A 12355-nucleotide genomic window follows, 5' to 3' on the forward strand; every position below is an offset into this window, starting at 1 on the left:
CTCACACTTTAGGTTATTCACAAAGTCCCTAATGCTGTTCATGAGCTGCTGTTCATTTAAACGGAAAGTGCTGACGAGGCACTGTGCCTCCCGTGACAAAAATAAAGTCTTTGTCCTGTGTCTAATATGGAACATTTCTCTATTATATTTTTATATGATTTTAGATATACAGAGTAAATGCGATTTAAAAAATAGTTTCAACTATATGGAGCAGGAAAAGAGTTCCTTTGTCTGCAGCAGGGCAGAGGACAAAACATCAAACTTTCAGATATATATGGCTGCCAGCCTTTTTTGTTAGTGCCACTCCCTGTACTCAGAAACTGATTCCATCAAAGTACACTGATGCCTAGGCAATCAATCCTTCTTTGAAATGCTAATGCATTACCCTATCTTCAACCCAACCCAACCCAGTTTTGTGCTGCCAAACCAGAGGACTCCTCTTGGTCCCAAACCTAAGGACCCCCTTGCCAGTGCTATCAGGATCCCCCCACCATTCTTGTCAAACCCTCCTCCAGCGCTGTAAAGCTTTAGGGCCTCCACTGCAGTTCTGTGCAGTGCTTTTAAAACCCACAACCTCCCCTTGTACTGTGCTGATCCTTTATAAATATAAGAACTAAAGATCTTATTCAATTTTTCAACTATGTCGACATCTTCACTTATCAACATTTCAGGAGCCAGCGGTTCTATACTCTTGCATTTTTACCTACCACCGCCCCCCTCCCCCCACCAAATCAAGGATACCGTTAACAGGAAAAAAAATTGGTTACAAGGGAATCATGATTGACTACAAGATCAGCAAGTCTGAAGTCAGTATGGAGATCAGAAAGTCCGGGGTCTGCAAGAGGTCAATCAACATGGACGTTGGATCATCCGCAGTGCTCCAGGCAGGCCAGGGCAGCAGAGGAGCTTGGGCAGCAGGGATCAACAGTAATGAAGCTGAGAACCGGAGGCAGCAGGAAAGGCGGTGGATGCAGGAAGCAGTGACTGTGGCAGTACAAGAGTTAGAGGTTGCCACTGTCAGAGACCCAGAATTTTTTTGGGTGACTTCCAACTGGGACCAGCAGCGAGAGAGCTCAATGTGGAAAATTCACGAGACAGAGTGGCTTGTTTCCTGCTACCCCTGAACACTCAGACTAAATGTCAATTAACACACCAAGGAAATCAGTAGGTTTGAGTGCCTAAAGCATTAGAGGAAGAAGAGTAATGCAGTTCACAATGCTTGGGGATGGAGGAGCAGTTCCAATGCCATTTATTTGCTCCTACTGAGAAACTATTAATAGGACGGAATGCTGAGTTGGGCTGGGAGTTGAGCAAAAGGGCTGGAATACAAAGGGGTGGAAGTTATGTTACAGCTGTACAGAGTTCTGGTTAGACCCCATCTGGACACTGCATTCAGTTCTGGGCACCGCGCCTCAAGAAGGATATACTGGCCATGGACAGGGTGCAGCGCAGATTCAATAATGATATCGAGGCTAAAAGGGTTAGATTGAGGACAGGTTGCATAGATGATGATTAAAGGATTTGATAGGGTAGAAACTATTTCCTCAGATGGGGGAGTCCAGAACAAGGGCGCATAATTTTAAAAATAGAGCTAGGCCTTTCAGGGCTGATGTCACACAAAGGGTAGTGGAAATCTGCAACTCTCTCTCCCAAAATGCTGTTCAAAATGTCAAAACTGAGATTGATAGATTTTTGTTAGGCAATTATGGAACCAAGGTGGTTAGATAGAATTAAGATACAGATCAGCCATGATCTAATTGAATGGCAGAACAGACTCGAGGGGCTGAATGGCCTACTCCTGTTCCTATGTTCCTCAGAGTAGGAATGATGACTGTCAGTGAGATAGTAGTAGATTCAGTGAGTACGCACTGGGAGCAGTGCAAGAGTGAGACAGCAAGTTGCTATCTTGAAAACTGACTATATCCTAATAACACGGGGGAAGGATAGCTGCCTAGGCCCCAAGATCTTCAATTCCCACACCCCTCCCAAATCTCACCACCTCGCTCCTCCTTTAAGATGCTCCTTAAAACCTACCATTTTGACCAAGCTTTTGGTCACCGGTACTAATATCTCCTTATGTGGTTCGGTATTTGATACCACTCCTGTGAAGCACCTTGGGATATTTAACCATATTGAAAGGCGCTATATAAATGCAAGTTGTTGTTGTCAGGTCAGGGTGGATAGTATTTGGGGTGACTGTTAGCTTTGGAGAGGGAATAGGGTAATGGTAGCATCAGACACACACCTGTCTATTTACTCATGGGTGAAATGTCCCCATACACCGAACGACAATTAGATTACTGAAATTCCTTGGCAGCACTCAGAGACATTGATCCGTTTTAGAATGTTGACTTCTCAGGAATGTATGTTTCTGTGGTCCAAGTTATTTGCAATGCTTCAGGTATGTGCAGGTCCAAGAGAGAGAGAGAGAGAGAGAGAAAAAGAGAGAGGTGAGAAAAAAGACTTGCATTTATATAGCGCCTTTCATGACCTCTGGCTGTAATTCACTTTGGGACATCCTATGAAGTACTTCTGAAGTGTAGTTACTGTTGTAATAGAGGAAACGCGGCAGCCAATTTGCACACAGCAAGGTTCCACAGAGAGAGGAGAGAATGAAAGAGGAGGAAAGAATGAGCCAAACTCCATTTAATAACCACCGCCACACACACAGCTAAACAAAGAATGTAATAGCAAAATACTGCGGATGAATGTTGGCCCATCAAATTATAAGTAATACCTTGCATAACACAGATAATTCTGTATAGACACTTATTGTAATGAAATCTGTTTGTCTTGATCCTGTATTCGTTTTGCACTCATGTATATTACCCTCCCCCACTGTGTATAGTTTCACTTCCTCTTTCCCGACTAACCTGGGAGGTTTCAGGTCTTGGCTCTTGGCTCCGCCCCTGACTTCTCTTACATAAAGATTCCAGGATCTGTATGACTCATTCCTGTGAACCAGTCGGCGTGTTGAGATGTTAGCTCTGATCTTAGTGATTAAAAGCCAACTTGTTTAAGTCTATAACTTATAGTTTTGTGGTTATTGAAGGCCCATCACTTATATAAATGGAATTCAAATTATAGTCAACACCAGATATAGAACCATAGGACAATACAGCTAGACGTGTTCTCCCCAGAGAGGAAATCAGCACAGGGTCAATTCCAATGTGGGTGGTATTATAAAACAGTTCATCCGACTGACAACACCCCGATGTGCACTAGCCCCTCCAGTTCTTCGACCTAGTTCTGAATTCAGCCCCAGTTGATGAAATAAAAGACTCCTTTCTCTCTACTGGCTGAAACAGTCCTATGCGAAATGAGCTTGGGGCAGTTTAACCCAGTTCCTAGTGGATGTGGGTCCAGAGCAGAGATAGACATGGAGTACTCTACTGAAATCGGTATTACGAGCGAAAATGGGACATCACAGCGAACCCAATCTTGTCCTTGCCCAAGATATAAATACATACACAAGCATTCACGCATGCAGGAGTCATTGGATAATGATCAGGAGCAGGAAACTTGATCATTTTTTCCCCTTCCTGGTCCAGGAAAGCTGGGAGGAGTTGTAGTGTTGCTACTGCTGCGTGACCAATGCTGGATTCAGCAAAGACCAGAAATTGAACCCGGAACCTTTCTGGGCTGTAGGTACCAAACCAAGTAGTTGTCAGGAATCCTGGGCGAACCACAGTGCCACCTTTTCTGGGTGCCCCTGTGCTGGGGCTCCCATCAAGCGCCCCCTTCCTCTTCATTTAAATGGCCCTGTCTGGCCTGTGCCTACATCTGCTGCAGGCCAGGCTCTGCTACCCCTCCAAGGAAAGTTGTGAAAATCTCTAGGCAGTGTTAAAGGGGCAGGGACCCGCTGATCCAGGTCCTGCCCCTTTTTCCTCATTCTTGAGGCACGGGAAATGCTCAAGAAAATTGGTCTTAATGATTCACTACATCCGTTCCCAGAGGTGAAGCCAGAGAATCACAGAGGAAACTGATCCTGGGCTCACGCCACAAAGGAAAACTGGAAATTTACCAGTGATACTTTGAATATAGATTGTGATACTTAATCTTACTAAGCCTGTACTATAATCTTATATTGTTACTAAGTAAAACCCAGCTATGGAGGAGATAATTTGATGCACTAAGCTTACGTTCACACTTACGATAATCTAGATTCAGTTGATTGACTAATTAAAGATCAGTCCACTTTTGCTGTAATCTATTAATTGTGTTATAATAAACACTGTTAAATAAAGTTGTGTTAGTTAATACATCTGTGTCCGACAGTCTTGTATGTCTTTTGCAAAAAGGAGGTGTTACACTTCGGTCAGTGTTGTAATGAGGTTCTGCTGTGCAGACCTGGCTTGGTTAACAATAAAGATCTTTCAACGCAAGCTAACTAGGAAAGATTTCTCTGATACCCTTCAACCAATAATGGTTTAACATTGAAATTTTCAGAAACAATACAGTATTTCTTATACATTGTGCTAGATGGTGTGAGAGTAGCCCCTTTTTCAGGTATTTGCAGTTATCTCCAGTACTGCTCAGCACTGCTGGAGAGAGTATACGTAGTGTCCCTTACCATTTGCAACACGCCAATGTAAGCCATGAGGTAGCCATTGTACTCCGGCTCCAGTTTGAAATGGTCCATAGCAACAACCGAAAACATACTCTGGAACACTCCTGCAACAGAATGAGAAAGCTAGGTCATGCATGGTCTCAATACCTTTCAGCTGTTCAAGATTTGTGGTTATATTTTGCAGCATGCATTTCCATTTGGATAAGTTCGCCACCCAATCAAATTGAGATTTGGGGTGGTCCTTAACATTGTGCAGACAACTACACACTAACATTTTGTTTGGACTGTCCAAATAATTTAGAACCAGTTTAATGAGGAGCTTGCGTGTCCCCAACATAGTTGTTCCATCACAAATTGCAGTGGTAAAACACGAGGGTTAGAAAGGTCTACTTGAATGAGTTTTAAATTGCGCACTCCCACATTCTTCACAAGCAGATGTGGGGCTAGTAGGATGACCTTTACAGTTTTGTTTGATCCCACAGTTTTTTGCTAATCTCTAGGTGGGTTCCAATAAACACTGCAGATGCTCACCAGAAGAGCACCAATTATTTAGGTAGAAAATGCTGTAAAATAGAAAACAGGAGAACTTCCTTGATGACCTAGTAGGATGACCTGTCATTCAGTGTAGCAGAGCCATACAGACCAGAAAGTCCCAGGTTTAATTCATGAGTTAGTCGATCGAAGCATGATAAATTGTTATGGGTGCTAGAAATTCGACTTAGTGCTCCGAGGATTTTGGGAAAAATTAGCCACAGTTCCTGCTCCTGGTCACTAACCAGTGAGCCCTGTTAGAAAGTGCGCATATGTGAGCGAGGACAGGATTGGGCTCAGCTGCAATGTTCTCCAAAGTGGAATAGCCTGCCGACACTCACTGCTTAGAGTCACCATACTGAACGGTAATTTGGCAGTGATAATGAAAAGAGGGAAAGAGAGAGAGAAGGGGAGAAGTGGAAGGGGTAGAGATCAACACCAGATAAGTGAAAAATTATAAGGATCTTTTGGGGATGCAGTGCTCAGTAAATATATTCTTCTGTCAGGATATTGCAGTGACACAGACACTCATCTGTAATTGCCACAACTTAAATTAGAAGCCATGAAAGTGACAAGAGATGTTAATTTCAAGGCAATCATTTGTCTCCAGGCTCCTTAAAAGGATTATGCTGGGATCAGGTCACACAGAATTTGCTAAGGACAGTTCCAAAGTAGACTCGCAGAGACTAAATACTAACAGCAAGAGAAACTCTTTTACATTTCATTTTTTTAAATAATATTTTTTGCTCTCCTCTGCTGAAGGCTTGGACTCATACTGGGACACAGTTATATGTGCACCAGCAGTGCTCCAGTTATCTTAATCAAGCAACAATCTTTATGTGTGAGCCTACACTGTGAGTGTCGGAAGTGCTATTGCCCATCGAGGGCCTGAGTTTGCCCTCAACTGTCATCCACATATGCCCACTTTACACCAGGAGACATTGGATTGCGACCAGAATTGGGAACTTTGGCTGATTTTATTGCCCCCAAAGCCCAGAATCAGACCTGCAAGACTGAATAGCTTAGTATTACATCAGGCAGGGTTGTTACCACACTAGCCCTGGGTTTCTAAGGATACTGGGTGGTATTGCCAGCAAATGTTGACATGGATATCTACACCTAATGTTCTGGCATACTGTGGTAAACCACTGTAGTTCACTGTTGTTGTTGTTGTTGTTGTCGTTCACTCTTGTTTCACTGTTGTGCCTGACTATGCCTCAGCTGACTCCGCCCCTGGGCTACCGAGTATAAGAGCGGCCGCATGGCAGCTCCTGGCATTCGGTCGTCCACTAGAGGCATAGTCCTGATCTGTCTGAAGTGCAATTCAGTAGTTAATAAAAGCCTGTTGTTCTGAACTCTGCCTAGCCTTTTATTAGAATTGATAGCGCATCAATTTTATTAACTACTGAAAAAAAAAATAAACGATGCTGCAGATTCTTAAGATCAAGTGCCTGGAACTCGACCCGCAAGAACCGGACTCGACTGCTAAGTTCTCGCACTGGCTGCACTGTTTTGAGTCCTTTCTGACTGCATCCGGCGAGACCGTCGCCGCCGATGCCAACAAGCTCAGGGTGCTGAACTCTAAAGTAAACCACCGAGCTTTTGCCCTTATCCGGGACGCTACGAGCTACCAGGGGGCTATCGACATCTTGAAGGAGCAATACGCACGCCCGGTCAACTATGTTTACGCAAGACATCTCCTGGGGTCTCGCAAACAACAGCCCGGGGAACCCACAGAAGCATACATACGGGCGCTGAAGGAACTCGGCCGAGCCTGCGAATGCAAGCAAGTAACAGCCACGGAACATACGGAGGAGCTCATCCGGGACGCCCTCGTGGCGGGCCTCAGGTCCACTCACACACGGCAGCGACTGCTGGAAAGTAGCGAGCTCGACCTGAAGAAGGCGATTTCACTCACCCTCTCGTTGGACGTAGCCCACCGGAACATGGAGGCCTACTCCCCGGACCGCGCGGCCGCCTCATGGATGCCGCAGCCGCCGCCACCTTGGGACGCGGCGCCGCCACGGGCCCTGGCCTCAACTGCTGCAGCGATGTCCCGCCCGAGCCAAAAATGTTATTTCTGTGGCCAAACCAAACACCCCAGGGCGCGCTGCCCGGCGAGAAACGCGGTCTGCTCTGCCTGCGGTAAGAAGGGACACTACGCTGGCGTCTGCAGAAGCCAGAAGACCCCTACCTCCAGCAGCGCCGTGTGCGATTCGTGGGAGCGGCCATCTTGCCTCCCTCCAGCCTCGTGGGGATCGGGATCGTCATGGGCGCCGCCATTTTGTCCTTCCTCTCCGACGCCGCCATCTTGTCTGCCATTCTGCCAACGGGCCCCCGACTCACCCACCGCCACCTCACCGGGGTTCTACAGCGACGCTACCGACTCCACAGCGGCCTCCATCACGCTGGATCAATCCAGACCCCATCAGCTAGCCAGGTCCACGATGGACATCCAGGTAAATGGCCGCGCCACAACTTGCCTTTTTGATTCCGGGAGCACGGAGAGCTTCATACACCCTGATACAGTACGGCGCTATTCTCTCTCGGTCCGGCCAACGCGCCATCGGATCTCCATGGCCTCGAAATCCCACTCAGCAGACGTCGGCGGCTACTGCGTAGTGACCCTCTCGGTGAAGGGCTCCGTATGTAAAAATGTAAAGCTCTTCGTCCTGCCACATCTCTGCGCTGCCATTCTACTGGGGTTGGACTTTCATTGTCACTTTAAGAGTGTCACCTTGACATACGGTGGACCTTTTCCCCCACTCACTGTCTGCAACCAGCAGTTTTTAAATTGCCCGCCACGCCCCACCTGTAGTCTCTCCACCCTCAAAATCACCCCCCCCCCCCTGTTCGCCAACCTCACCCGCGACTGCAAGCCTATCGCCACAAAGAGCCGGCGATACAGCACCGGGGACAGATCCTTCATAAGATCTGAGGTGACGCGGCTCCTGAAAGAGGGGATTATTGAGGATAGTACCAGCCCCTGGCGAGCCCAGGTGGTAGTCGTTAAGACTGGCAACAAGCAGCGCCTAGTCATCGACTACAGCCAGACTATCAACAAGTACACCCAGTTGGACGCATACCCCCTCCCCCGCATAGCCGACATGGTTAATAAGATAGCACAATACCGCGTTTTCTCGACCATTGACCTCAAGGCAGCATACCACCAAATCCCTATCCGCCCTGAGGACCGCCAGTACACCGCTTTCGAGGCAAACGGCCGCCTTTTTCACTTCCTCAGGGTTCCTTTTGGCGTCACCAACGGTGTCTCCGTCTTCCAGAGGGAGATGGACCGGATGGTCGACGAGAATGCGTTACAGGCCACGTTTCCCTACCTAGACAACGTGACCATCTGCGGCCATGACCTGCAGGACCATGACGCCAATCTTGATAAGTTCCTCCGCACGGCCCAACTCCTAAACCTCACGTACAACAAGGAAAAGTGCATATTCCGCACAGCCCGCCTCGCTATCCTTGGTTGCGTGGTGAAACACGGAGTCATCAGTCCTGACCCTGACCGGATGCGCCCGTTGATGGAACTTCCCCTGCCCCACTGTCTCAAGGCCCTCAAAAGGTGCCTGGGCTTCTTTTCCTATTACGCCCAGTGGGTCCCTCATTATGCGGACAAAGCCCGTCCACTTATCAAGTCCACTTCCTTCCCCCTGACGGCGGAGGCCCACTTAGCCTTTCACCGTATAAAAGATGACATTGCCAAGGCCACCATGCACTCGGTAGACGAGTCCATCCCCTTCCAGGTGGAGAGCGATGCATCCGACTTCGCCCTGGCCGCTACCCTTAACCAGGCGGGAAGACCCGTGGCCTTCTTTTCACGAACCCTCCAGGGCTCCGAACTCAGACACTCCTCTGTGGAAAAAGAGGCCCAGGCCATTGTGGAGGCGGTGCGCCACTGGCGGCACTACCTGGCTGGAAAACGATTTACCCTGCTTACTGACCAGCGTTCAGTTGCTTTCATGTTCAACAACAAGCAGAGGGGTAAAATCAAAAATGACAAGATTTTGAGGTGGAGAATCGAACTTTCCACCTACAATTACGACATCTTGTACCGGCCAGGGAAACTCAACGAACCCTCAGACGCTCTATCGCGAGGCACATGCGCCACCGCGCAGATCGATAGACTACGGGGCCTCCACAACGACCTCTGCCACCCGGGGGTCACCAGGTTCTTCCATTTCATTAAGGGCCGCAACCTGCCTTACTCCATCGAGGAGGTCAGGACCATGACCAGGAGCTGCCCAGTCTGTGCAGAGTGCAAGCCGCGCTTCTATAGGCCTGACAGAGCAAACCTGATCAAGGCCACCCGCCCTTTTGAGCGCCTGAGTATCGACTTTAAAGGGCCCCTCCCCTCCTCTGACCGCAATGTGTACTTCCTCAACATAGTTGATGAGTACTCCCGTTTCCCTTTTGCCATCCCCTGCCCGGACACGACCACCGCTACGGTCATTAAATGCCTGCACAACCTCTTTGCTCTGTTCGGTTTTCCCAGCTATATTCATAGCGACCGGGGCTCGTCCTTCATGAGCGACGAACTCCATCAGTACCTGCTCATGAGAGGTATTGCCTCAAGCCGGACCACCAGCTACAACCCCCGGGGGAACGGACAGGTTGAAAGAGAGAACGCGACGGTCTGGAAGGCGGCCCTCCTAGCCTTAAAATCTAGGGGCCTTCCGACCTCCCGTTGGCAGGATGTCCTACCCGATGCGCTCCACTCCATCCGGTCACTGCTGTGTACAGCCACCAACGCAACCCCCCATGAGCGAATGTTTGTTTTTCCCCGGAGGTCCACATCCGGTAACTCACTACCACACTGGCTGACGTCCCCAGGGCCCGTCCTGCTGAGGAAGCATGTAAGGTCCCACAAAACGGCTCCCCTGGTAGAGAAGGTTCACCTCCTCCATGCCAACCCCCAGTACGCCTACGTGGCATACCCGGACGGGCGGGAGGACACAGTCTCCATTAGAGATCTGGCACACTCGGGGTCCACTGACCCGCCACCATTGCCCCCCACCACGACCCCCTCCGACACGGCCCAAAATTCAGTAGACCCAATTCTCACCCCTGTCCATTCCACCCCAGTAGACGGCATGCCGCGCCCCCAGGACCAGCCGGAGCCCACTCGCCCACCCAACACCAAAGGGGACGATACGCCGGTGCTGGACCCCGCTCAAGACGCGTCGTGGGAAGCTGTACCATCGCAACCGTCGCCACGAAGGTCTCGACGGCAAACGAGGCCGCCCGACAGACTCGCCTACTCGAACTTTTGATACACTTCACCCCGCCGGACTTAATTTTAAACGAGGGGTGAATGTGGTAAACCACTGTAGTTCACTGTGTTCACTGTTGTTGTTGTTGTTGTTGTTGTCGTTCACTCTTGTTTCACTGTTGTGCCTGACTATGCCTCAGCTGACTCCGCCCCTGGGCTACCGAGTATAAGAGCGGCCGCATGGCAGCTCCTGGCATTCGGTCGTCCACTAGAGGCATAGTCCTGATCTGTCTGAAGTGCAATTCAGTAGTTAATAAAAGCCTGTTGTTCTGAACTCTGCCTAGCCTTTTATTAGAATTGATAGCGCATCACATACCTAACCAGCAAATTATTTAATTCCATGAATAACTAAGCCACAGCCAAAAATGCCATCATACACGCTCATGTCAATCATCCAGAACCACACAATTCCTTCATACAGTACTTAATCAACTGATTGTGAACCAAGTTTTGAGAATCCCAACAAGAGAATGGGCTGTGGTGCCTCAAAACACGACCAATGCCTCCCCCAACCAATCCACTGTTGCTTCCAAGCATAAATCTGTTATATTACTGGCACTTTAAGCACTGTGCAGTTTTCAGTACCACTGAATATTTGTCAACATGGGAATTTAATATAAAAACAGGGGCTACATCAGGTATGGTAGTGCAGTGGCTATGATCCTGGTAATCTGGAGGTCTGGAGTAATGATCCAGTGAGCGGGAGTTCAAATCCCACCTTGGGCTGTTGTGGATTTGAATTCTGTTCGTTATGCTAAACCTTTATAAAACACTGGCTGGGCCTCAACTGGACTATTATGTTCAATTCTGGGCACCACACTTTAGGAAGGGTGTCAAGGCCTTATAGAGCGTGCAGAAGAGATTTACTAGAATGGTACCAGGGACGAGTGACTTCAGTTATGTGGAGAAGCTGGGATTGTTCTCCTTAGAGCAGAGAAGGTTAAGGGGAGATTTGATAGAAGTGTTCAAAGTCATGAACGGTTTTAGTAGAATAATGAGAAACTGTTTCCAGTGGCAGAACGGTCGGTAACCAGAGGACACAGATTTAAGGTGATTGGCAAAAGAACCAGAGGCGACATGAGAAAACATTTTTTTTTAAACAGTGAGTTATGATCTGGAATGCACTGCCTGAAAGGGCAGTGGATGCAGATTCAATAGTAAGTTTCAAAAGGGAATTTGATAAATACTCGAAGGTAATATATTTGCAATGTTATGGGGAAAAAGCGGGGAGTGGGACAAGTTGGCTAGCTCTTCCAAAGAGCCGGCACAGGCACAATGGGCCGAATGGCTTCCTTCCGTGCTGTATCATTCGACCATTCTATGATTCTATGACTAGAAGCTGAGGAGAGGATCCCAACATCTGGCCCTCTGACCCTTTCCCCAAACACCACAGAAAACCTCTGCCACATATTCCACTGTAAGGTTCAGAAGCCGTGTCCCCCTAAGTGCTTTCTTCTGCAGTTTTTCCAGTCTGGCAGCTAAATGCATTAAAAAAAAAATCTTTTGATAACTTTTCAATCATGAAATACTGCATAACATTTTACCATCCTCTTTTATTTCTGCAGATTGTGTTTAGCTGCCCCAATGATTTTCTTCCCAAGCATTCTTCACCCTGTGAAGGAAACTTTCTGTTCTGTGCACAGATGGCTGCCCGAGCCCTTCATCCACCTTCGGATTCCTGACTGTTGCATTTCCTGTATTCTTTGCCCCAATTTCCACAGATTCATGTCAATAAGATTTTTACTTGCACAGATTATGCTGATCTGGGAATCTCCCAACCCAACTCCTGGGGTTGGATTTTGCCGGGTCCCACCCGCATGGTGCGGGGGGACCCGGGAGATGGCGGGAAACCTGGAAGGTCGGGTTTCCCGGCACGCTCCACAGCGTGCGTGCAACGTCAGGGGCGGGTTCCCTGCCCGGATGGCAGCCTGATTGATAGGCTGGCTTCCAGTTGTGCGGGGAATTTGGAG

The 12355-nt window shown here is 48.4% G+C and overlaps 1 protein-coding gene across 1 annotated transcript in view; it reads right to left on the bottom strand.

Moving 5' to 3' along the window:
* slc67a1 (solute carrier family 67 member 1) overlaps nt 1-12355 on the bottom strand; it is a 123442-nt gene that overhangs the window by 38245 nt on the left and 72842 nt on the right. Inside the window, exon 7 of the mRNA XM_086007691.1 lies at nt 4574-4674. Coding sequence (XP_085863817.1) covers nt 4574-4674 — 101 coding nt within the window. The remainder of the gene's footprint in view (nt 1-4573; nt 4675-12355) is intronic.

This window comes from Somniosus microcephalus, chromosome 15 (genome assembly GCF_052327205.1).
Source record: "Somniosus microcephalus isolate GS21.2 chromosome 15, FLI_Smic_1.0, whole genome shotgun sequence".
Classification (NCBI taxonomy): Eukaryota; Metazoa; Chordata; class Chondrichthyes; order Squaliformes; family Somniosidae; genus Somniosus; species Somniosus microcephalus.